General features: G+C 39.4%; 1 protein-coding gene across 2 annotated transcripts in view; it reads left to right on the forward strand.

The window, feature by feature from the left end:
- Positions 1-7,013, forward strand: part of OGFRL1 (opioid growth factor receptor like 1) — a 41,825-nt gene extending 34,812 nt beyond the window's left edge. For both annotated transcript variants that reach the window (XM_089681341.1, XM_089681342.1), the window contains exons 6-7: positions 3,872-4,017; positions 6,124-7,013. In XM_089681341.1, the coding sequence (XP_089537467.1) occupies positions 3,872-4,017; positions 6,124-6,886 (909 nt within the window). In that variant the 3' untranslated portion in view covers positions 6,887-7,013. The remainder of the gene's footprint in view (positions 1-3,871; positions 4,018-6,123) is intronic.
- Positions 7,014-24,823: the final 17,810 nt, after the last annotated feature.

Raw genomic sequence — 24,823 nt, forward strand, 5'->3', positions numbered from 1 at the left:
TACATCAAGCTATAAGAAGATTTCAAATGAGCAAATGACATGGGAAGGCTCCCTTATGCTGTCTTTAATAAACTGTCACTCTTTTTATAAATGTTTAGTGGCTTTTTACTAATGAGCACAGAGATATGCAAAACAAGGTCTCCAGCTGACGTGCTACCCTCAGATCTATTAAATAAACAATGAATAGTAATAGAATGTTTGCGGAGATCATTTACAATTAATATATTATATTTATTCATGTATTTTTATAAAAGCATGTTCCTCAAGCACATTCTTAGCAATCTTATATTGTTTATTTAATGGCAATTTCATCTGGAAATATTTTTTGAGCAGTATAATGTGTTTTTGTAGCAGGTACAGTACCTTAGTAATATGAAATTGCCTTAATAATATTCTGTTTTTGATTGTCTGTCTCATATAATTAAACAATATGTTTAAACGGTGATCTTCTTTCAGTTATTATGGATTTGTATAAATATTTTTACATTATTTTAATTTGTAAATTGAAGTCCTACACTCAACTTGTGTTTTTACGTCCATTATTTTTTGATGTTTGTGCTACAAAATTAGAGTTACCAAAAGTTGAGAGGTTGGTAGAAAAGAAGCTCTGGACAGAAAAATTAAGGGAGAATGTAATTTTTATTTTTTTTAGTTTGGTTTCCAGCTTTTGTCTTCCTGCTTTCTTCTGTCTGCCGTTCATCTTACTTCCAGTTATTTTTTTAGACTGTCAACAGTATATATTCCTAGAGCTTCTATCACACCATTATGTATGGGTTTAGAACGCAAGGAAAGTTACCCTTTAACTGAGCACCACAACCAAAAAATGCTATTTAATTCATTTTTAATATTCAAAGCAAGCTCACCCATCCATCCATGTCTTTATTTTGTGGAGAAATCACTTTAACACCTCCCCCCCAAAGGGCCATCTTGAGTAAGGGCAGATGATTCACGTATTTTTTACTTCTTGGAATCCTTCCACCCTTACTGTGTTGATGACCTAGAAAATCTTGTGCATGCACAGTACAATATACATGGGCTGCCAGCACACTTTCAGAAGGTCAAACATGCAAGCAGGAGGGATTGCTTAGCTGAGAATGCCCCTTCTCCCCTCTCCAGAGAAAGAAAATGCCCTTGAAGACTCTTGAGATGTATGATATTTTTTTGGCCTAGGCCAGAAACCAGGAGGCAACTAAAGAAATGTAAAAAAAATGTAAAACAAGTGAACATAATATACCTTTCTATCCATTTACCAAGGCTAGCAGTATAAGAATTAAAATAGGTAATGTTGATTGAAGGAAGTAAGGTTCTGCTTTAAAGTGACTTAAAATTAGAAATTTAGTTTTTCTGGTTTGTATTTACCAAACTGGTTTGAAATACGTTATTCTATTTGCTTCCATTTTTCATAAATGCCACTTTTACCACTCTTGTTCTTTTCTCAAGTGATCCCTGAGATATGCCATTTTCTTATGACAAATGCCACTTATGCAAATGTCAGAAAGAAGAGGGACACTTTAGAAAATGGATGCAAATCCCAGCAAATGCACCACTTCTGTGATCCAACTTGATGTATAGCTTGAAAATATCGGCTTTAAAATTAAAACAAACTACTGAAAAGTGTGCTTTGCAGAACATCACCACATTTTCTTCCTCACTCTACACACAGTTTGTAACTGAAATATTCTCTCCAAAAACTGGCATTATATTTATAGCCAGCATATGTAGAAGAAGAAATACACCAATGAAAGACCCAAATGAAAGACCGAATAGCCTGCTGGCAGACAAATAGCCCCCTTTTTTCTTTTGACTTTCCTCCTGAAAATGACAGTGAAATACAGATATTCATAGGAGTACTTCCTCTTCTACATATGTTGAAATGTAAACATCAGCTTTTGGAGCAGAAATTTCAGTTACAAATAATCTGTAGAGTGGGAAAGAGCATGTGGTGGTGTTCTGCAAAGCAATCTCCTAAGTAGTTTCTTCTTCTTTTTATATTTTTATTTTATTCCTGTCTTGTCTTTACTTATTCCCAAAAAAGTATCTTTGTTAAGGACTAGTTATATAAAGATTATAAATTATTACAGGTACTTATATAGCACCATCAATTTACGCAGTGCTTTACATGTCTTTGGAGTGTGGGAGGAAACCCACGCAGGCAGAGGGGGAACATGCAAACTCCAGGCAGGTGGTGCCATGGTTGGGATTCAAACCAACAAACCTAGTGCAGCCAGGCAGAAGTCTTAACCATTTATCAACTGTGCTGCCATAAAAAGTAAACTATTCTATAGGTTTATACATAGAGTTACAGATAGGTGAGAAGAGCTGGCAACTCGCAAATCTATATCAAAGTCTTTATTTAGCTACAGAATAGCTACAGTAAAAACAATTTACATCTTTCAGCAAATAGCCTTAGTCATAACTCATGGTATGGGCTATGACCAAGGCTCTTTGCTGAAACATGTATGCTGTTCTTCTCACCTATCTGTATTTTGTTCTGTTGTTTGAAGGACACTTGGAGCCAAGGCACCGACTATTCAGATTTCTCACATGCCTAACTTGAGACCCTGACGAGAGCGCTGCATCTGTTTTTTATTTGTTGTTCATATTGTAGAGTTATAATAAAAAAATAATATGAAGGAGGCCCCATACATAGAAGCTTACAGACTAGAGGAAAAAAGGGCAGAAACAAGAGGAAAAGGAAATTACCAAACTGTATATGAGTTGAGGATGTGTTCCTTGATAGAAGAGAAAGAAAGTAAGTCAGTGACTGAAGAGAATAACTTAGCTACAATCATATGATAGTCTGAAGAAGGGTTTGAGTGTGTGTGTAAAAGTGTCCACGGTTGAACAATACTGAACAATATGTGGAAAGGTATTCCAAAGAGTGGAAGTTGTAGATGAATGCCAAGTGTTAGAAAATTATTACGGTAAAGAGAGGAGTGCTGGTTACTTTTGAGATGGTATCTGGAAATATGTAGCGATTCCAAACTCTACAGAGCTCTGTAGGTTAAAAGTGGATAGGTAATTGGATTCTCTGAATAATTGTTAGCCAGTGGTGGGGCGACAAAGATAAATACTGTTGTGGAGGAAGAAGAGATGCTGATAAGTTAAGCTGCAGTCATGGATGGATTGAGGTGACTCCAATAGCTAAAGCTAAATGACAAGACTACAACATTGATTTAATAGAGGCAAATAGGCTGTCCACTTTCCAAGAGAATTTTCATTTAGCTTAACATGTGAGCTAAAGCTCTGCTAACTTCCATCATCCAATCATTTGCAAACAAACATAACTTGTTGTTTTTGGGGGTTGTTTTTGCATGTGATTGTGTATTCTTTCTGAAGTGAATTTTCACACCATTCACTAAGCTTAGGAACAATTACCTTGCAAAGAGCAGCTTAGTAGTCTTTACTAAATTAGTGGATCAATTGTTTTACAGTTCAGAGTGAAGAGGTTATTGAAATATGAATGAGAAGGGTTGGTGTGAAGAGGATGGTAACTGAAGAGGGTGGAGGGGTTCAAGAAGGTTTTATGAGGAACTGCAGCTTTGAATCAGGAAGAGAAAATTTCAGTAGATAGGGATAGGTAAAGGAACTATCTAAGGCAGGAACGTAGGAAATAGGGAGGGATGAGGGTGAAGTTGGGAATTGAAGGTACTGAAAACCTGTCATGGGTTTTGGCAGTGTACAGACATAAGAATGATTACTATTAGATGCGAGAGCATGCTTGAGCTCATGAAGAATGTTTGCATTACATCATTTTCTCTTTTTGTTTTTTCTCCAGCACCTCATTGTGTTTGGCTATTCAATCTCTGTATTAAAATGCATTCAAATGTATTTGTTTGTGTATTGACATTATACGTTTTTTTTTTTTAAGGAATTTAAAAAAACAAAGGAAGCAACCAAAAGATTCATTATGGCATACAAGATAATGCTGGATTTTTTTGGGTTGAAGTTGGTAGACAAGATTGGAAATGTTTCCCGAGCTGCAAACTGGCAAGACCGATTTCAGCATTTAAATGAGTATGTCAGTTCATTCTCACACTAAATAACAAAAAAACAAGTATCTTCTAATTGGCATAAATAATACTCCAGTGTACCCAAGTTCCCTTACATGACTTAAAGTGGTTCTAATGGTAACACATGCATTAAGATAAAAAAAATAATTTATCATTTGCTGTGCCCCCCCCCCCCTAAATATTTATCTGAATCCTGTGTTTATCCAGCACTGTGACCATCTGCAGGTCTTCACACCACTCTCCCCACTCTCAGAAGCTTGGCTGAGAGCAATGGGAGCCATTGGCTCCTGCTGCTGTCAGTAAAATCCTGTGAGCAGGGTGTGGGGCCAAGACACACTGTGCTTGTTAATGGACACACAACCCACCTCAGGATTGAACCTTTCATATCTGCCCCCATTGCAAGCGCATGCTATAGGGGCAGACACAGAAAAGGAAGAGCCAAGATTGTCGTCAGGGAACCCCAGAAGAAGGAGGTTCAGGGCTGCTCTGTGCAATTCCATTGCACAGAGCAGAAGAGTATAACATGTTTATTATTTTAATTAGTTTTTTTTTAATTGCCTTTAAAACAACTTTAAAGCCTAAATAGCCTATACCATAACCAATCATTAGCCACTGCAAAGACTTGATTGTTTATAGTTTAAAGACCCAGTCCAGTAGATTTGAAGTGAGCTGTACTCTTACTACTGCTTTCGCTAAATCCACCCCTCCTTCCAAGCTAAACTGTGTTAAAGAGGAGTTCCGCCCCCCCCAAAAAAAAATAAAAGTCAGCAGCTACAAATACTGTAGCTGCTGACTTTTAATATTAGGGCACTTACCTGTCCAGGTATCCAGTGGTGTCCTCACCCAAGCCAATTCTTCAATTGGCTATTGGTGCTGGAACCACCATCTTGACTAAGGGAAGCCAGCAGTGAAGCCTTGCAGCTTCACAGCCAGTTTCATACTGCATATGAGAAGCACACTGTGAAGTGTCCCAGAAGGCTGCAGGGGAAAGAGGGGTGGTGAACGTTCCTTTTTGGGTGAAACTCCACTTTACATCCATCCCCCACCCTTCCCAGCTGCTTGTCTGCCCAGGGGTCTGGGCAGCTGTGGTGGGCCACAGTTAACCCTGTCTGTGCAGTGCAGGCAGATCTTTATAATCATTGTGTAACTAAATTTAAACACTGTCTGTTCTATCTATGGCTTTTAAAAATTGAATATAAGAATTTCCTAATGATAATAAACGCATCTAATATATATTGTATATTGCTGAGATTTTCCAGCATGTATGCTGTAAAGTATCCACAGTCAAGTCATGGCCAACTCTACAACATATGCCCCTCATAGAAAAGTCAAGGGTAGAAACTGCAGTAGGTCCCATCAGTCTGTTGATGAGGATGATCACGGACAGAGTTCTCACAACTTCTTCTTAGCAAGAGGAGATCTATTTAAATATAACCAGAGACATGGGATGGCAGTTTGATATTCAAATGATATTGAGATAGAAAACTAATCTCTCTTTCCATCCATCAACCACAGAAATTTGCACACTCAAATTTTAGAGACATGCATTTTTGTGCACTATATAGACATCCACTACATCACTTTTATCTCTAGGGAACAAAAGCCGTTAGGCTGAAACATTCCAAATTCTGAGTCTGTGAAGCAAATACAAGTTGACAAGGTTGACATAAAGTTTATATCTTTTTCTAAATCAAACAGGATTTGTCCATCTAGCTGAAAGTAACTTGCATGTTTGGTTTAATTAGTGTAAAGACATGGATATAGTACAGAAATACATAGAGAAGGCATTTGAACGACTCAATACTTTTATATTGTGTATCAACTATTTGCTTTTTCTCATAACCTAATGAAACCCCATGGAGCAAATAATGTGTATCAACTATTTGCATCATCTCATGACCTGGTGAAACCCCACAGGGCAAATCATGTGGCTGCATCTGAACCACAACACAAAAATAATGGGCCTCTTTAATATTGACATCTTCTTCTGGAGTGGTTCCCAAGTGGCATTTTGTACCAGGCAGGTGTATTTGTGTTGATTCTGTTTTTGAGAAACTTGGATATTCAATATTAGGGCAACAAATTACATCTTCTGTCTTTTTCTTTCCAGATCTCAGCACAACTACTTGAGAATCACACGAATATTGAAAAGTCTTGGAGAACTTGGATATGAACATTTCAAGCCTCCCTTAGTAAAAGTCTTTTTACAGGAGTCCATTGTTGAAAACACAATCCCAAATATGAAACAGAGTGCTCTGGAATATTTTGTTTATACTATAAAGATAAGGAGAGAAAGAAGAAGACTTTTACGGTATGCCTGCCTTTATTACCAGCCTCCTGAGCACTTTATTTGGGGACCCCCAACAAAACAAAAAGCTCAGCAATGTAAATCAGTTAAAACGACCACAACTTCAAATAGATCATTGAAAAAACAGTCACAAAAATCTAAGGATGCTAAGACAGATCAAGAATATGAAACAGCAAGAATCAATTGTTTTGAGGAAAAGTTACCAGGAACTGCTCAACTAGAAGAGACCAAGCAGGAAACTGTAGATGGTCATCCCTCAGATGAATCAGTGGAGGACAAAATGGCAACTGAAACTGCCAGTGCCAAAACAGAAAAGTCTGAACTGAAAAATTTGCCCACATACATAGATAACACAACAAATTCTTCTCTTCTTGTAAATGAATTATTGGATCAAAATACAGAAGACCTCAGCAATGAAAGCAATACAGACAGCATATTAATAGTTGACATCATTGATGAAGGTAGTAAAGATTGCTTGTGCAACTTGTCACCTAGCACAACTGCAACTCCCGAAAGCATCACACCTTCAGAAAATGAACTTGAAAAGGAAGACAAAGCCAAATGAGAAAAATATAGATACAATATACACTGTAGGAATTGTATAATTATTAAAAGAAATGTTATAGGAAGGAAACTATATAAAATGTAGCACTGAAGACCTGAATAAGATTATATATATTTTCTAACTTTTAGCAGTTTTGAGTCACTTTAATATCCAAAAGGAACATATACCTGAAGGTCACCTTGGTTCCTGTAGTGTTTTTATTTATGGTTATACAATTAATTATGTACATTTTATATATGTCAGCATTGCCAGAACTGAGGATTAGTGGTGGGCGTGCAACCACTAACTAGTTATCTAATATTTTTGTAATGGTAGCCACGAATAGCAGTTCACAGAAAAGCTGTATTCATACATCTTTTTTGTATTTTTGCTAACATTCATGAGGATATTTATAGCAATGCTTGTTAACTAAGAGATTCAACTAATAGGGTTACCGCAATGAAAATTATACGATATCCTGAGTCTACTATAAATAAAATTTTCCCAACAGACATTCCTATAAATGGCTGCAAGGTAAGTTGGTGCTGCAGCAACCATCGGTTTGGAACCAGAACATAACACTGTTTATAAGATATGCCACCAACACACCAAGGATCTCCAAAATAACATCCAAACGGTTTATTAAAAATTGCTGATTCAAATTGAACCTGTGCCTAGATGCCCGGGCTATGCACATTATTTACATACTTACAATTACAAGCATTAAAATCAATTTAAAACATGTCCCAGTCACCTCTGTAGCTATAGAAATTATGGAGAAATGCATCTTCAAACTTCACAACAGAAGCACTGTAATTCCTTTCCCCGTAACATTCTATGGAGTGCAGAAACTTTTCAGCTCTTTAATGTAAACAAACATTTGGTAATTCTAAGCCATTAGAGGTTGACTGAAATCTGACTTTAGGCCAGGTTCACATTTGTGTGGTGCGGCAATGCACATACATTAAAGGAGAAGTACACCCAAAGCTCTTTTGGCAGTACTTCTCCTGTGGATCACAGGAGTGCAATTTGTTCTGCACTCTTGTGACCCGTTTTCAGCTGACAGTGGACTGAAGCTCGCTGTTGGCTGTTGTCCAGGCTGGGGAAAGTCTGGATCCACCCCTTAGTCTGGAGTGACGTCTGGCTCAGCCTCTCAGTGAGATGCTGAGAGCCTGAGCCAGTCACTCCCTCCCCTTCACAGGCCAGTGCTCCAGTAAGCATGGGGGGCACAGCAGACAGCGGTGACTGACAGTCACCACTCTCTGATCACAGCGGCATTGATATCTCAGCAATCAGTGGTCATTTGAACACTGAGTTCTCACACTTAGAGCCAATAGGGGACAGATGCAGCGTCAGACTGATGCTGCATCTAGCTACATAAGTATAATTTTTGGGAAAAAACTTCTCTTTTAACAGAAATGTTGTACATTGTGTTATGGCAGCCCATTCAGCACAGCACAATTAAAACCACACCTAAGCTTTTATGGAGAATGCATGCGCAGGTATGTTGCCTGCAGAATGAATGGCACTGCAGCACACCAACGCATGTGATGCACGCTACTGCAGCAAAATAGTGTGCACCCAGCCTTAGAGTTTCTGTTGTGATTTCTGAGGAATAATTAACTCACAGTATATGCAGCTACAAGGGTCATTGATGACTTCTTTTAAAGCTTTTTTTTACTGCTTGTTAAGAATATACAGTCATGGCCGAAATTGTTGGCACCCTTGATATTTCTCCAGGAAATCATGTATTTCTCACGAAACGTATTGCATTAACACATGTTTTGCTATACACATGTTTATTCCCTTTGTGTGTATTGGGACAAAACAAAAAAAGGGAGGAAAGAAAGCAAATTCGACATAATGTCACACAAACCTCCAAAAATGGGCTGGACAAAAGTATTGGCACCCTTTCACAACTGCGGATAAATAAGAATGTTACAAGCATGTGATGCTCCTGTAAACTCACCTGGGGCAAGTAACAGGTGTGGGCAATATAGAAATCACACCTGAAAGCAGATAAAAAGGAGAGACGTTCACTTAACCTTTGCATTGTGTGTCTGTCTGTGCCACACTAAGCATGGACAACAGAAAGAGGAGACGAGAACTGTCTGAGGACCTGAGAACCAAAATTGTGGCAAAATATCAACAATCTCAAGGTTACAAGTCCATCTCCAGAGAACTAGATTTGCCTTTGTCCACAGTGCGCAACATTATCAAGAAGTTTGCAACCCATGGCACTGTAGCTAATCTCCCTGGTCGTGGACGGATGAGGAAAATTGATGAAAGATTGCAACGCAGAATAGTCCGGATGGTGGATAAGCAGCCCCAAACATGTTCCAAAGACATTCAAGCTGTCCTGCAGGCTCAGGGAGCATCAGTGTCAGCGCGAACTATCCGTCGACATTTAAATGAAATGAAACGCTATGGCAGGAGACCCAGGAGGACCCCACTGCTGACACAGAGACATAAAAAAGCAAGACTACAGTTTGCCAAAATGTACTTGAGTAAGCCAAAAGCCTTCTGGGAAAACGTCTTGTGGACAGATGAGACCAAGATAGAGCTTTTCGGTAAAGCACATCATTCTACTGTTTACCGAAAACGGAATGAGGCCTACAAAGAACAAAACACAGTACCTACGGTAAAATATGGTGGAGGTTCAATGATGTTTTGGGGTTGTTTTGCTGCCTCTGGCACTGGGTGCCTTGACTGTGTGCAAGGCATCATGAAATCTGAGGATTACCAAAGGATTTTGGGTCGCACTGTAGGGCCCAGTGTCAGAAAGCTGGGTTTGCGTCCAAGATCCTGGGTCTTCCAGCAGGACAATGACCCCAAACATACGTCAAAAAGCACTCAGAAATGGATGGCAAAGAAGCGCTGGAGAGTTCTGAAGTGGCCAGCAATGAGCCCAGATCTAAATCCCATTGAACACCTGTGGAGAGATCTTAAAATTGCTGTTGGGAAAAGGTGTCCTTCCAATAAGAGAGACCTGGAGCTGTTTGCAAAGGAAGAGTGGTCCAAAATTCCGGGTGAGAGGTGTCAGAAGCTTATTGATGGTTATAGGAAGCGACTGATTTCAGTTATGTTTTCCAAAGGGTGTGCAACCAAATATTAAGTTAAGGGTGCCAATACTTTTGTCCAGCCCATTTTTGGGGTTTTGTGTGACATTATGTCATATTTGCTTTTCTGCCTCTGTTTTATATTTGTTCCAATACATACAAAGGGAATAAACATGTGTATAGCAAAACATGTGTTAATGCAATACCTTTTTTGTGTGAAATACTTGATTTTCAGGAAAAATATCAAGGGTGCCAACAATTTCGGCCATGACTGTAGTATGACAAAGGATGAAGGTTTGCATTTTACATCTCCTTTGTTAGCAATTCATTGTATTGTTATAATTCCAGTTTTTGTTTATATCAATGGCTAGTACAACCCTCTAGTGTCACTAGTAGTATAGTGCGCCACTATATGTAATGTAACATTAAAAAGTTAGAAAAAAATACTCTCATCCATCCTGGTGTTTATTGTGTTAGCACTTGTTTATGTATTTTATTCAGTTAAAGGTTACGAAGTTAAGGTTAAAAAGTGACAGTTGATTTTTATTCACCAAAACTTAGGCTGGCCATAGATTATGCAATTTTTTTTTTCAACCAAGGGTTGAAGGAAAGAAAAAAACCTCAACTACCCCGTCAACACAGTCAGTGTTGATGGAGGAATCCCTCCCGCTGCGCTATTGTGTTTTGACAGTGTGGAGTTTCCCCAACCTCCAGAATATAACGAACAGCGCTGGAGGCTATGGCCACTGGCAGTGATTGAATGAAAAAAAAACAGCAGGCTGATTGTACTAAAGTTGATCTGTCAATCGACTTCAGTAAAACTGGCCTGCCCAGAGATGTATCAAGATTTGGCTGTTTCCTGCTGAACTTGCTGAATTTTCGATACATCCATGTCTAGCTTTATAGTCACAAGAGGCTCCAACATGTTTGGCTACTTACCAGTTCGAAATCACCAGGACTTGTAGTTGCAGAATAAATGACTAACAAGCACACCAGGGTAAAATGGTTAAAAAAAAAAATCTAATAACATGTAAAAATGCTTGTTCAGGGTTTTGGCGTATGTCCCCCTGACTGCTCTTCCTAATGAAAGCTTGCATTGGGTACTTTATTTATGAACATGTAAGTCCTGCATAAAAAGCTCCATTCTTTTCAGTATGTTCATTGTTTATAGGAAATATAATATTTAGGATTCAAATGTTAGAATGATTATCTAACCTAAAGATTATTTCATTTGAGGTTTATATAGCTTATTAGAAATTCAGATATAAAAAGGTTTACATTTATTGACTGTTTTTTTTGTTATTACTAATTAAATACATATAGTAAATATATTAAATTTATGGGGTTTTTCCAGAAACTTGTAGTATACTCTAAGTTAGGTAACTATGCACTCATCTTTAGAAACGTGTATTTCATACTTACTAAAAATATACAAATAAATCAATGGATAAAAAAAAAAAAATATATGTGTCTTCAAAACAATATTTAAACTATACTTAAACACAACGTAATTATATCTGCATACAAAATTTAAAAAAAGCAAAACAAAATCAGAACATCGTAACATTAAAGAAATATGTTCGCTTATTTAGGGCCATTCACGCCTGTCCATTCCGGTTAATTGTTTCAATGCAAAGCATTATATTACACATTATTGAGTGATGCATTATGAGCCTATTAAAATTAATGGGCTGTCAATGCTCCAGAATGGATAAAAAATCAGACGTGCACTGTTTTTTGCTAGATGCAGCATACCACAACGTGTGGTAGAGTGTTAGTATGTGTTGTGCTGTGCTGCAACGTGTGTGTGTGTTGAAAATGCATTGGTATAATGCACTGGAGAGCCATTGACAATGAATGTTTTTACAACATGCTGATGGCTGTAACATGCATTGTGGTAGCTCCCATGTTAACGTGCGTTCTCCCAACACACCTCAATAGACAGGTGTGAATGGGACCCTTATTATGCAACAGAGGTGCAAATAGAATTGTTGGCTTAAAAAATTACAAAAAATTATGTTCTCCACTTTTCTCATAAGGACCTGTTCACAACAGCAGAAGCGCACTTTGTTGTGCATAGCGTGCACACGCTGGAATGCACACGCTTCATTGAAATCTATGTGCTTCAGCATGTTGCTGATGAAAGGTATGCCTGCATCATTTTATCACATTACACCCCAACACAGTGCATTGGTGAAAACAGGCTGTGTACAAAGCAGGGCTTTTTGCCTTGTCTTTGAGTTGGGACTGGTGTGAACAAGCCCTGAAGCAGCCTAGTGGGTAACTGATCTGTGCAAGAGACCACCTCTTTTTTTCTGAAAATTTGTTCTAATAAAAAAGGGAAGGTCTGCCAATCATTTTCCTCCTTCCCTCCCTCCCTCCTCTACCTATTTTTTTTTTCTTGAGAAGGTACCTATTTGTGACAAGTACCTGCTCCCCCTTCCACTCTGCTGGCCTAGGCAAACATAACGGAAGTTCATCTCCCCTACCACCCGCAACCTCCCGGGACGCGTTACACATCCAGGAGGCTGCGAGTCCATTCAGAAAACAATTGCGCAGTTGGGAACTGTCTGTGAGCCAGTAGGAATTCACAGTCGGTTTCCCACACAAGATGACGGTACTGGGAATACGAAGATCGACAAAGAACCAGAGCAGGTGATAGTGCCTGATCACTGGACATCTGAGTGCAATAATTTATGCGCATATACATGTTTACCTGTCTATAAGCATGTTAATACTGTCTGAAATTCTAACCAGGCTCTTTCCTTTGTAATAAGGAGGTAGTTCTCAGGCAGCAGTTACTTGTACAATGTGCATTGAGTAGTGGATGTTCATGTCTGGTGAGGAGTTAAGAAATGCTTGGACCATTTGTAAATGAACAGTCTCCTCTTCTATGTATGATAAATCTAAACAAGCAAATGCACATTTCGTTAATTGCACTAGTGGCCTGGTATTTGATTGCAAACCAGAATATGCTTTTTGGAGCTGCATAATGTTTGACACTCAACTTATGTAGTCAACTGTGCAACGTGCAAGCATGATGTGCTAATTAAAGCGATCCAATCAAATTTCATCTTTCACAGATCTGACCCTCAAAAACTGAAATATGGAGGCTGTGAGCTTCTGCACCAAACACTATTGCTGCTTGCACTTCTTGATTGAGTAAGCCATCTCAGAGTAGACAGTAATATGTAAGGTTCTGAGTATCAATCTTCATTGCAGTGTGAAAATGAGCAAATCTGGTTTGCATTTACACATGTACGACAGTGTTGTTATGTCATTGTTAGTACTTGAGTTATTAGATTATATGTCATTTACAAATTTATCGTCTGTGTAAGATGGCACATTGCTGTATATGGATATTTTAGTATGATTTGTATGTGGTAGAGCTGGATTTCTACAAGACACATTTTATAACTCTGGTATGGCAAAAAACTGCCATCATTTAAAAAAAAAGCAATAGTTTGTGTTGCTTACCCTGTTTTTTTAATATTACGCAAAGTGTATATTTAAAGTCAGTTTTGTGGAAGTTTTTTTTTTACCAGATATATTTAAGAAATCTCTGTACGGAATAAGGTTTATGAGGCATACAGTTATCACTTGTGCTGACAAATGTATTCCCAGATGTCATGCTGTGTATTCAGAAACCATATCTATACTGTATAAGATTTATGATGTCTGTATTCCTGTCCTTTTTTGTTTTTCAATAAAATATTTTTACAGAGAACTTTGCATAGAGTATTCATAACTTTAACCATTCGTATATTCTCAAAGTGATTGTAAACCCTCACCTTGTAAAACAGTTTAAAATATAGTGTATAGATATAAAAACATTTTAAATACCTTTTTCCCTTTTGTATAAGTGATCACATACCCTCCGTTTTCAGCTACATAAGAGCTAGACACAGCAGCACACTGACCTTCCCAGAGAATGGCTGTGCAGGGAAGGGGGTGTCAGGACAATTGTGGAGGAAAGCAGGTTGAGTTCCCTACACAGCTAGAGAACTGACCACAGTGTGTTCTCCTGCTTAGTGTGGTCTGTTTTTAATAGGAGATCAGGGGGACTGGCAGGAACGCCAGGGATTTCACTCAAAGGAAGCAATACAAAGAGAAAAGGATATTTTTCATACAAGTACATTGTACAACAGGCACATATCAGGAATATGAAATGTTGGGTTTGCATAGTCTTTAAGACAATCTCAATATATGGACATACCAATGTGTGCTTTTTCTTAGGAAAGAAAACATTATGCTTTTGGTCAAATTACTTTTGTTACATTTTAATTTTTTTAAAACTAAAGTGTTGAAAAAGGTGAAACTGTTTGGTGGGTTTCTGAATACAAAAAAAGAAGATCCCTGTCAGATTTGTTTTTCCATTGGAGTCCCACCATGTAGCTTTACCTTAACTTTCTGTCCCAGAGACACACAGGATTTAAGATGAGTTCTTTCCAAAGCAAGAGTTTATTCATTAGACATTTGTCACGAAAACAGGTTTACTCCCTGGAAGAGATTCCCTCACCTTCTATGACAACTCCAATTATTTGATTTACTATCACTTTCTGTACCAGAGATAGTGACCACCAGGACCAATGGTGAATGTGAGTCTACCCTGCCTGAGAGGTTCCAGCCTTTCCATATTCTAGCCACACGTTTTTTATAGTGTGGGCTTTTATGTATTTATTTATTTAATGGCTTTCATTATATTTTTATTAATGAAATTATATTTAAAAGCAAGTTTTAACAAAGGTTTTAATAAAGGGACATCTATTACACTCAGTTTGCAAAACATGCAGGACTAACTAATCAAAAAATGAAGAACACTGTGTAACAGAGTGAGCCAAGTGGTCCTATCTCTACTAGGAGAGAGAGGGGGCTGTGTCCCTCTTCTGTAAGCCATTCTGTAATCCAATCTCCATGTGTTCTAGGTCTGTTTAACAGAAAAGCTGAAAAATAAGTGGAGAAGGTGTTGGCATTTGTTTGGAGCTCACCACCTGCTGGCAGAAAATAGTCAATATTAAATGTTCAGGTAGTAAGAAGTGAGTTTTAACTGATTAAAATAAATAAAACCCTCAGTATCATTTGTTTGTTTTGCAGGGATGGCTCTACTAATGATTTAAAAATAATTACTTTAGGATTGTAATATGTAAACCTAACCATGTACAAGAAAAAGTGTATTCCAATTATTACGCATTAAACATGGATAATCAATATATTCTGGAAAGAATGCCATTGTCAACTCAAGCCTCCCTTTTTGCATGGAGAACCATTAACAATCCTTCCATTTGTAGCCAACCCATTAAAAATGTGCGACTACCGTTTTCCATTCTGGAATCTTTGTTTCCAAATATCTCAGTTAGCCTGTTATATAGGCATGGTATTACTGATGTGAATAACTTACTGTGTGACCACAAGCCCAAAAGTATCATAGTATCATAGTTGGTAAGGTTGAATAAAGACACCAGTCCATCCAGTTGTGTGTGCGTGTGTGTGTGCGTGTTCATGTCAAAAACTCCTATCCCATATCCCTGTATATTGTGTTCACTAAGTTGCCCATCCAAGATTTTTTTTTTAAACTATCAATGTTTCCCGCTGACACCATCGATTGTGGAAGGAAGTTCCACATTCTTATCACCCTGACAGTGAAATACCCCATACACAGTTTAAGGCTAAAACTCTTCTCAATTTTATTTCTTATACTGCCTGAGACTGAATAGTTTATTCCTTATGTTAGAGTCACCCTTGTGGTATTTGTAAATTGATATCATATCTCCACTTAAGTGTCTCTTCTCCTGGGAGAATAAGTTTAATGTTTGCAGTCTTTCCTCATAACTGAGGTCCCCCAGGCCCCTTATTAACTTTGTTGCTATTCTCTGAACTCTCTCGAGTTTTAGCACATCCTTTCTGAGGACTGGTGACCAGAACTGGATGACATACTTCAGATGTGGCCAAACCAGAGTTTTATAAAGTGGCAGGATTATCGTTTTATCTCTTGAGTAAGTACCCTTTTTTATGCATGCTAAAATTCTACAAGCTTTACTTGCTGCAGCTTGGCATTGCATGCCACTGCTGAGTTTGTCATTCATCCACTAGGACCCCCAGATCTTTTTCCATCTTGGATTCCCCCAGAGGTTCTTCCCCTAGCGATTAACGTGCGTTAGAATTTTTAGCTCCCAAGTGCATTACTTTACATTTTTCAACATTAAACCTTATTTGCCATGTATTTGCCCACTCCTTTATTTTATTGAGGTCTGCTTGTAAAGATTATATATCCTGCTGTGAAGTTATTGCCTTACTTAGCTTTGTATCATCAGCAAAAACTGAGACTGAGCTATTTATAGCATCCTCTATATCATTTGTGAATAAATTACATAGAATTGGTCCCAGAACAGAGCCCTGGGGTACCCCACTTACCACTCCAGACCAGTTTGAATACATGCTATTTATCACCCCCTGTAACCAGATTTCTATCCATAAACAAACCCTATGGTCCATGCCTACAGTCCGCAGTTTCTAAATTAAGCATTGATGGTGAACCGTATTGAATGCTTTAGCAAAATCCAGGTACACCACATCCACAGGCCTTCCTTTATCTAGATTGCAACTTACATTCTCATAGAATGTTAACAAATTGGTTTTAAAAGAACAACCTTTCGTAAAGCCATGCTGATTACTACTAAAGTTATCATCCCCTCCAGTAGTTTACATACTATCGATGTTAGACTGACTAGCCTATAGTTTCAAGGAATATATCTCTGCGCTTTTTTAAATATTGGTACCATGTTGGCCTTTCTCCAATCAGCTGGTGCCATTCCTGTCAGTATGTTGTCCTTAAAAATTAGGAATAGTGGTCTGGCTATAATCAGACTGAGTTCTTTGAGGACTCTCAAGTTTAGGCTATCTGGTCCTGGAGATTTATTTGTGTTAGGCTTTTCAGGTCTTTTTCAGACACCGGCTTCTAAAAGCCACAAGGGTACACTTTGTGCTGCTCTACTAATGATACAGTCATGATTACTAAACCACTCCTTTTCCTTAGTAAAAACTGAGGAAAAGAATTTATTTAATACAGTTGCCTTCTCCTTTTCATTTGTAACCAACTTCCCTTCAGCATCTATTAGGGGGCCAATATGTTCTGACCTTACTTTTTTACTATTAATATCTTTAAATAATTTTTTGGGATTTTTTTTTTTACTCTCCTCTGCTCTGTGTCTCTCGTGGTCTATCTTAGCCATCCAGATTGCATTATTACACTTCTTATTGCATTCCTTGTAGTGATGGAATGCTGGCAATAACCCCCCTGCCTTTAAATATTTTTTAAAGGCCATTTTTTTCTCTTTAATACACTGGATAATACCTCTATTTAATATGTTCCTAAATTATTCAATGTGTTCAGTGTTTGTAGGATTTGGTCCCATTTAATATCTTGTAATACTAAGTGCAGTGTAGAAAAGTTGGCTCTTTTGAAATCCAGTGTTCTTTTACTACCCATGTGTCTCCTCTACCTATGATTAATGCTGAATGTAATTATCCTGTAATCACTGGTTCCCAAGTTGTCCTGTATTTCCACAGCTGTGATCAGATCTGAGCTATTTCTAATTAATAGGTCTAACAATGCATTCTTTCCAGTTGGGGCATCCACCAATTGACACATGTAAAGTTGTCCTGTAAGACATTTAAAAAATTACAAGGCTTAAGTGAGTGAGCTGTTCCTTCTGCTTAAGCAATATCTGGATAGTTGAAGTTCCCCATTATGATGACATTGCTCTGCCTCACTGCCATGTCTAACTGTGATAGGAGATTTAACTCCTCCTCATCCTTCAGATTAGGAGGTCTGTAAGATATCCCCACCATTAATTTCGCATTTGTTTCTTTTCTTAGTAGTTCCACCCTCAGCGACTCCACCTCCTCCACTTCTACCCTCCCTGTCCCTCCAATACAAGAATATCCCTGGATAGTTGCTAATTAGTCATGTGAGTTGTCAAACCAAGTTTCTGATATTTCCACAAAGTCAAAATGCTCCTCATGCATCAACAGCTCAAGTTCTTCCACTTTGTTATCTAGGCTCCTAGCATTTGTGTACACGCCTCTCAGTTTTGTATGGGTGCATATTATTTCCTCCTTAGTTGTTCTGTGGCTGTATTTTTGTTTTTGTTTAGCCAGCCCACATTCTCAGGTTTTAGTTATTTTGGTTATAGCACCCTCTCACCTTCTCTTATTGCTGGCTATTGCTTCCTCTGATCCCTCCCCTGCTACCTAGTTTAAAAGCCCCAATACATTTTTGGCCATCCTCTCCCCCAACAGAGCTGCACCCCCCCCATTAAGTTGCAGTCTGTCCCTACTATAGAGCCGGTAATGGACTAAGAAGTCCGCCCAGTTCTCCAGGAACCCAAAATCTTTGCTGCACCAATTCCTCAGCCACTTGTTAAGTTCTCTTATTTCCTGCTCCTCTCTACTGTGGCACGTATCTCTGAGAATACTGCCTTAGAGGTCCTTCTCTTCAATATAGCCCCTAAGTCCCTGAAATAATTTTTAAGGACACTCCACCTTTCCCTAACTTTTTCATTGGTCCCATTGTGCACCATGACAGCTGGGTCCTCCCCAGGCCCATCCAACAATCTGTCCATCTGATCCATGATATGCCGAACCCGAGCGCCCGGTAAACAACATACTGTTTGATATATATGTGAATAGTGAAGCGCTATAACAATCTAATCTAACGCTGGTGCAACGCTACCATGCTAAATTAATAAAAATCGTGCCAACATATTAGTGCTCAGTGGAAAATCCAAAATGAATAAATTTTTTAACAATGCAAACCACTAACCATTGAACAAACCATTAAAATAAAGTGAACATCCAAATAGTGATGGTGATTATTCAAAATTGAAAGGATAACATTACGTGCTATTTTGCCAATATATATAACCACACAATTATAAATGATAAATAACAATATACGATGTAGCAAAAATCATCTGTGAAATTCCAAAGTATAAAGTCCATGCAAGTGTAATTGTGCCCACATTTTCTTCACTGTAGTGAAAAAGAAAAAGGGAACCTCTAATGGCAGCAATGCCTGCTCACCTCCACACCCTGACCAACACAGGGCCAAAAGGCTAGAATTCACAATACCAGGTCCTCTCAATTCCACTCCTCATCAAAGGGACCATGGAATGTGATAAAGACTTCTCTCAAGCGCACCTTATCCACTCCACCTCCACTCAAGGTTGTATGCATAGAATACAAAACAAAGATCCTTCCATAGTGCAGTAATTTATTATTAGAAAACAAATAAAACTAATATTGCACTCACATGTATTCCCAGCAAAAAAACGTCTGTCACCACATCCTATGGGTGTACTGCATGGTAACTGGGTAGAGCAAGATGGCCGCTGCAACTGGAAATGTGTCACCTCGTTCCAGAAATGACGTACCGACACGTTGCGTCACGTACCTCGTGACTTCATCAGGGTTCGATGATCGCGGCCTTTGTAACAGATTGCCCTGTATGTCCTCCTAATAATTGAGTCCCCTACCGCCAGTATCTGCCTAACCTTGCCTGTATCCTTGCCCCCCTCCTTACTGGAGCAGTCATTCCCCTGGTAGTTAGGGGAGGGAGACCATTACAGTCGCACCACCCCTGAGCTAGTATCCCCAACATCATTCAACTTGGCATATTTGGTCAGTCCTTGGGATGTTCCAACTCAGGACTGACCTCCCTAAGGCTCTTCCCTCTGCCCCTCCTTCTAACCGTCACCCCGCTACCTACCTCTGCCTCCTGCACCTCCATATCCCCTCCCCCCTCTATACTGGCCCCCGTCAGCACCTGCTAGGTAATGTCCAAGCTCCTTTTCAGGTTGTTGATGCTTGATATATGGGAGACTTGGTGGAAGAACTCAACACCCCAAAGTCAGTATGTTTTACTAATTTCTATATTGCTCATTTCCTCTCCTTTTGCCCATCTCCTCTACCTACCACACACCCTAAAGTGTGGCACTTTTACACTTCCTCCAACCCATCCTCTAAAGGTATATCACTATTCTATAACCTGATGCAGGACAAACTAATGTTCACTATATCAGCTCCCCTGCTGAACTGGGAATCTAAACTAAAACATACCTATTCCACTGCACAATGCCTCAAAGCCCTTAACTCTATATACAAGGCTACACACTGCGTAAACCACTGGGAGATGACACAGAAAATAACATCCCATTAGTGTTATTACCCAACTAGCTTGGTTCTTCCTCACCAATTCTCCTCTTTGCTGTCAGGCATGTGGCCAGGTAGGAAACCTATTCCTTCTATTATGGTCATGTAAAAACTTAACTAACTTCTGGAGGAGAACCTTCCAACTCATTTCAGAAAGTACTGGATTTCTAACGCACCCAAATACTGCACTAGCTATTCTTAACCTAGAGATTGAAAACTACCCTATTGCATGCCGTAATATAATTTATCAGATACCACTTGCTGCAAGGTCTTTAAATGCTTACTAAGCTTTGGAGAATACAGATTATTATTATTATTTTTTTCCAAAAATACTTTATTGTTATAAGAGAAGACAAAAAAGCATTTAGAGCATGTACAGCCATAGATCACAGTCAAAACATAGACATGACATGTTGCTTCCCGTTTCGCAGACAGGACAAATTGTAAACAGTCATACAAGACGAAATGGTGTAGGACATTACATCAATCACACAATGCAAAATGGTGGATACCAAGAGGAAAATGGATGAAGTGATGTTGGTGAATGTTATCTCGTCTTGACTCTCATCAACGTTTTAAATGGTGAGGTAGTGTGATGATAGAGGTAGGGGTAGGGAAAGCGTTGGGTACTGTGACGGTCATTGTTTACATATTTATAACTAGAGTATGTGCTGTGGTTGAAGTTAGTCATATCTGTGTGCAGGTAAATGCTCTATATGGTTGGTAGAGAATAAGTGATACAGGTGAATAACAGGTGTGAAAAAAGAAGGTTAGAAAGAAAGACAGTAAGAGAGAGAATTGTAGGGTGAGATGTTGGGGGGAGAAAAAAAAGGGGGGGAGAAGGAATTACATCCTCATGTATTACCCAAGCCAGACAGGTAGTACTAAAGCTTAAAATATGATATGTACAGGATCGGTCAGTGGGGTAACACATGGATCAAGAACCCCAGAAGGCATGCTGAGATGTAGATCTACAGACCATCCTTATGTGTGAGAGAAGTGTCCTCGGTTATCAGGGCATTTCCCCCTACAGCATTGTAGTTAGACATTCAGCCAGAGGGTCTCGGTTGATCGTGTACTGTTAGATGATAGGTACGGGTGGATTTAAAATGACTCCAGCATGCCCATGTTTTCCTGAATCTCTCGGGATGTTCCTTAGCTACAGAAATCAGTTCCTCCATTTCCTCAGTTTTGTCGATCCAAGCAAACCATTCTCGTATAGTGGGAACAAGTGTTGAGCGCCAGTGGACTGGGATACATTACTTAGCAGCATTTACCATATGCATAGCGAGTGATTTGCGGTATGTCCGAAATGGAAGTACAGTATGATGGAGCAGAAATTGTGCGGGGAAAGGTTTAGGGCAGTGGTCGGCAAGCCGCGGCTCGCGAGCCACATGCGGCTCTTTACAAACTCTAATGCGGCTCTTCTGTGTGCCGGGCGGCCGCCCGAGAGGAGGGAGGGGAGCGGGTGCCCGGCACACAGAAGAGCCGCATTAAAGTCAGGACTCTGCAGCTGTCAGGATGTAGGCGGGGCAGCCAGGATGTAGGCGGGGCAGCGTGACGAACTCCTCTCCTCTCACAGTCCGCCCTGAAGACCGGAACGGCGCGGGAACACGCCGAGAGGAACGCGCGGAGCAAAGGTAAGTGAATTGACACAATATGGGGAACTAATTACTATAGGGGGGATGAATTACTATAAGGGGGATGAATTACTATAGGGGGGATGAATTACTATATGGGGGATGAATTACTATGGGGGATGAATTACTATATGGGGGATGAATTACTATGGGGGATGAATTACTATATGGGGGATGAATTACTATATGGGGGATGAATTACTATGGGGAATGAATTACTATGGGGGATGAATTACTATGGGGGATGAATTACTATATGGGGGATGAATTACTATATGGGGGATGAATTACTATGGGGGATGAATTACTATATGGGGAATGAATTACTATAGGGGGGATGAATTACTATAGGGGGGATGAATTACTATGGGGGATGAATTACTATGGGGGATGAATTACTATAGGGGGGATGAATTACTATATGGGGGATGAATTACTATGGGGGATGAATTACTATCTATATGGGGGATGAATTACTATGGGGAATGAATTACTATATGGGGGATGAATTACTATATGGGGGATGAATTACTATGGGGAATGAATTACTATGGGGGATGAATTACTATATGGGGGATGAATTACTATGGGGGATGAATTACTATATGGGGGATGAATTACTATGGGGGATGAATTACTATGGGGGATGAATTACTATATGGGGGATGAATTACTATATGGGGGATGAATTACTATAGGGGGGATGAATTACTATAGGGGGGATGAATTACTATGGGGGATGAATTACTATATGGGAGATGAATTACTATATGGGGGATGAATTACTATGGGGGATGAATTACTATATGGGGGATGAATTACTATATGGGGGATGAATTACTATGGGGGATGAATTACTATATGGGGGATGAATTACTATGGGGGATGAATTACTATATGGGGGATGAATTACTATATGGGGGATTAATTACTATGGGGGATGAATTACTATATGGGGGATGAATTACTATGGGGGATGAATTACTATATGGGGGATGAATTACTATATGGGGGATGAATTACTATGGGGGATGAATTACTATGGGGGATGAATTACTATATGGGGGATGAATTACTATGGGGGATGAATTACTATGGGGGAAGAATTACTATATGGGGGATGAATTACTATGGGGGATGAATTACTATGGGGGATGAATTACTATATGGGGGATGTATTTTCAGTTTTAAAAATGTGGCTCTCAAAATAAATTTCAATCGTGGTTTTGGCGAGATTTGGCTCAGTTGAAAAAAAGGTTGCCCACCACTGGTCTAGGGCATACGTAGTAACTTGCGCAATTGCAGATTGAACTTTCGCCCAGAAGGGTTGCAACAATGGGCATTCCCACCAAATGTGTAGGAGTGTACCCGTCGTTTGATGGCATCTCCAGCACAAATCTGATACGTTGGGGTTGAAGCGGTGAAGCAGTGATGGAACTCTATACCATCTAGAGTACACTTTAAAGTTATTTTCTTGTGTGGAGACACATATAGACCCTTTGTGTATGTGTTCATATATGTGGTCCCAGTCTTCCGGCGATAGTTGGAGTTGTAGGTTCGCGCTCCAGACCTTACAAGCTTTCCTCGTTGAGAGGTCATTGGTGTTTTCGAGACAAGAATAAAGCTGGGAAATAACACGTCTCTGGGGGGAGCCCGTTGCGCAAAGTTTCTCAAAGGGGGTCAAATGTCTTGTGTATGCTTTTAGATGGAGGGAGCTGTGGATGAAATGGTGGAGTTATCTATACATCCATTGTGTTAAGATCAGGGTAGGCCATTTATTCAGAAGGAGGTCTCTGGATAAGAGCACTCCGTCTTTAAAGAATTGGTGCAGACTCAAGCCGTCTGTGGGGCCAGATCCCGCAAGAAAGGCATGCGACATACCCGGGGGGGAATTCTGGATTCAGTCTGACAGGAGTGAGTGGACCCGGGGTGGATGAGAATCCTGTATTCTTGCTGATCTGGTGGTAACAGGACAAAGTAGGGCCTATAAGAAGGTGTTCCTTGAGCTCATATGGAATGTGAGATTTTTGTAGCCAGGGAGAAGTGGCGAGTGGGGTCCCAGAAAAAGCAGCTTCCACTTCAACCCATGTCTTACAAGCATGGTTCGTGGACCAATATACTATTCTTGCCATTTGACAAGCTTGGTAATATCGGGAGATGTCAGGTAGCCCTATACCTCCACCCGTTTTAGGCATGGTTAGTTGTTCAAAACCAATTCTACGGCATTTATTGCACCATAGAAATGAGGTACATAATGTTTTGTAAGATTTAAAGAAGGAGTTGGGCAATTTAATTGCAATTGTTTGTAGTAGGTATAAAAGTCTTGGAAGTACATTCATCTTGAGGATAGCCACTCTGCCAAACCAGGAGAAAAATGGTTTATCCCATTGTTGCAAATCTTTGGTGATGTTACGCAGGATGGGTAGAACGTTTTTGGCGTAGAGCTCTGTGAGATGGGTTGGTAATAGAATTCCTAAGTATGTGATGGCTTCTGATTGCCACGTAAAGGGAAAATTAGATTTCGCTTGTCTAATCGTGTCCTGGGTTAGGGAAACATTAAGTGCCTGGGATTTGTTAAAATTTATTTTAAAATTGGCCAGATACTAAAACAGTTTGAAGTCCTGTAGTAGATTAGGTAGTGTAGTATGTGGATGTGTCAGGAAGAGTAAGATGTCTTTCGCGAAGGCTGCTATTTTATGATTTTTCTCATTTATAGAAATCCCTTTAATATTTTCATTCTGTTTAATACAATTCAAAAAGGGTTCCAACGTGAGAATAAATAGGAGGGGGGACAGTGGGCAGCCCTGTCTGGTCCCATTTCTTATGGAATAGGCTTCTGAAAGGAGACCATTGACTCTCACTCTAGCAGTCAGTGCAGTGTATAGTGACGTAATAAAGTTCAAAAGACGGGGAGGGAGCCCAAGGCCAACCAGAACTGCTTCCATGTAGTCCCATGCCAATCTGTCAAAGGCCTTTTCAGTGTCTAAAGAGAGAAAGAAGCCAGATTTTTTCTTCTTTGTTAACCAATGGTGTATGTTGATTGCCCTGAT

Source organism: Staurois parvus, unplaced genomic scaffold (assembly GCF_062004578.1).
Source record: "Staurois parvus isolate SC_StPar_1 unplaced genomic scaffold, SC_StPar_1.0 ptg000264l, whole genome shotgun sequence".
Taxonomy (NCBI): Eukaryota; Metazoa; Chordata; class Amphibia; order Anura; family Ranidae; genus Staurois; species Staurois parvus.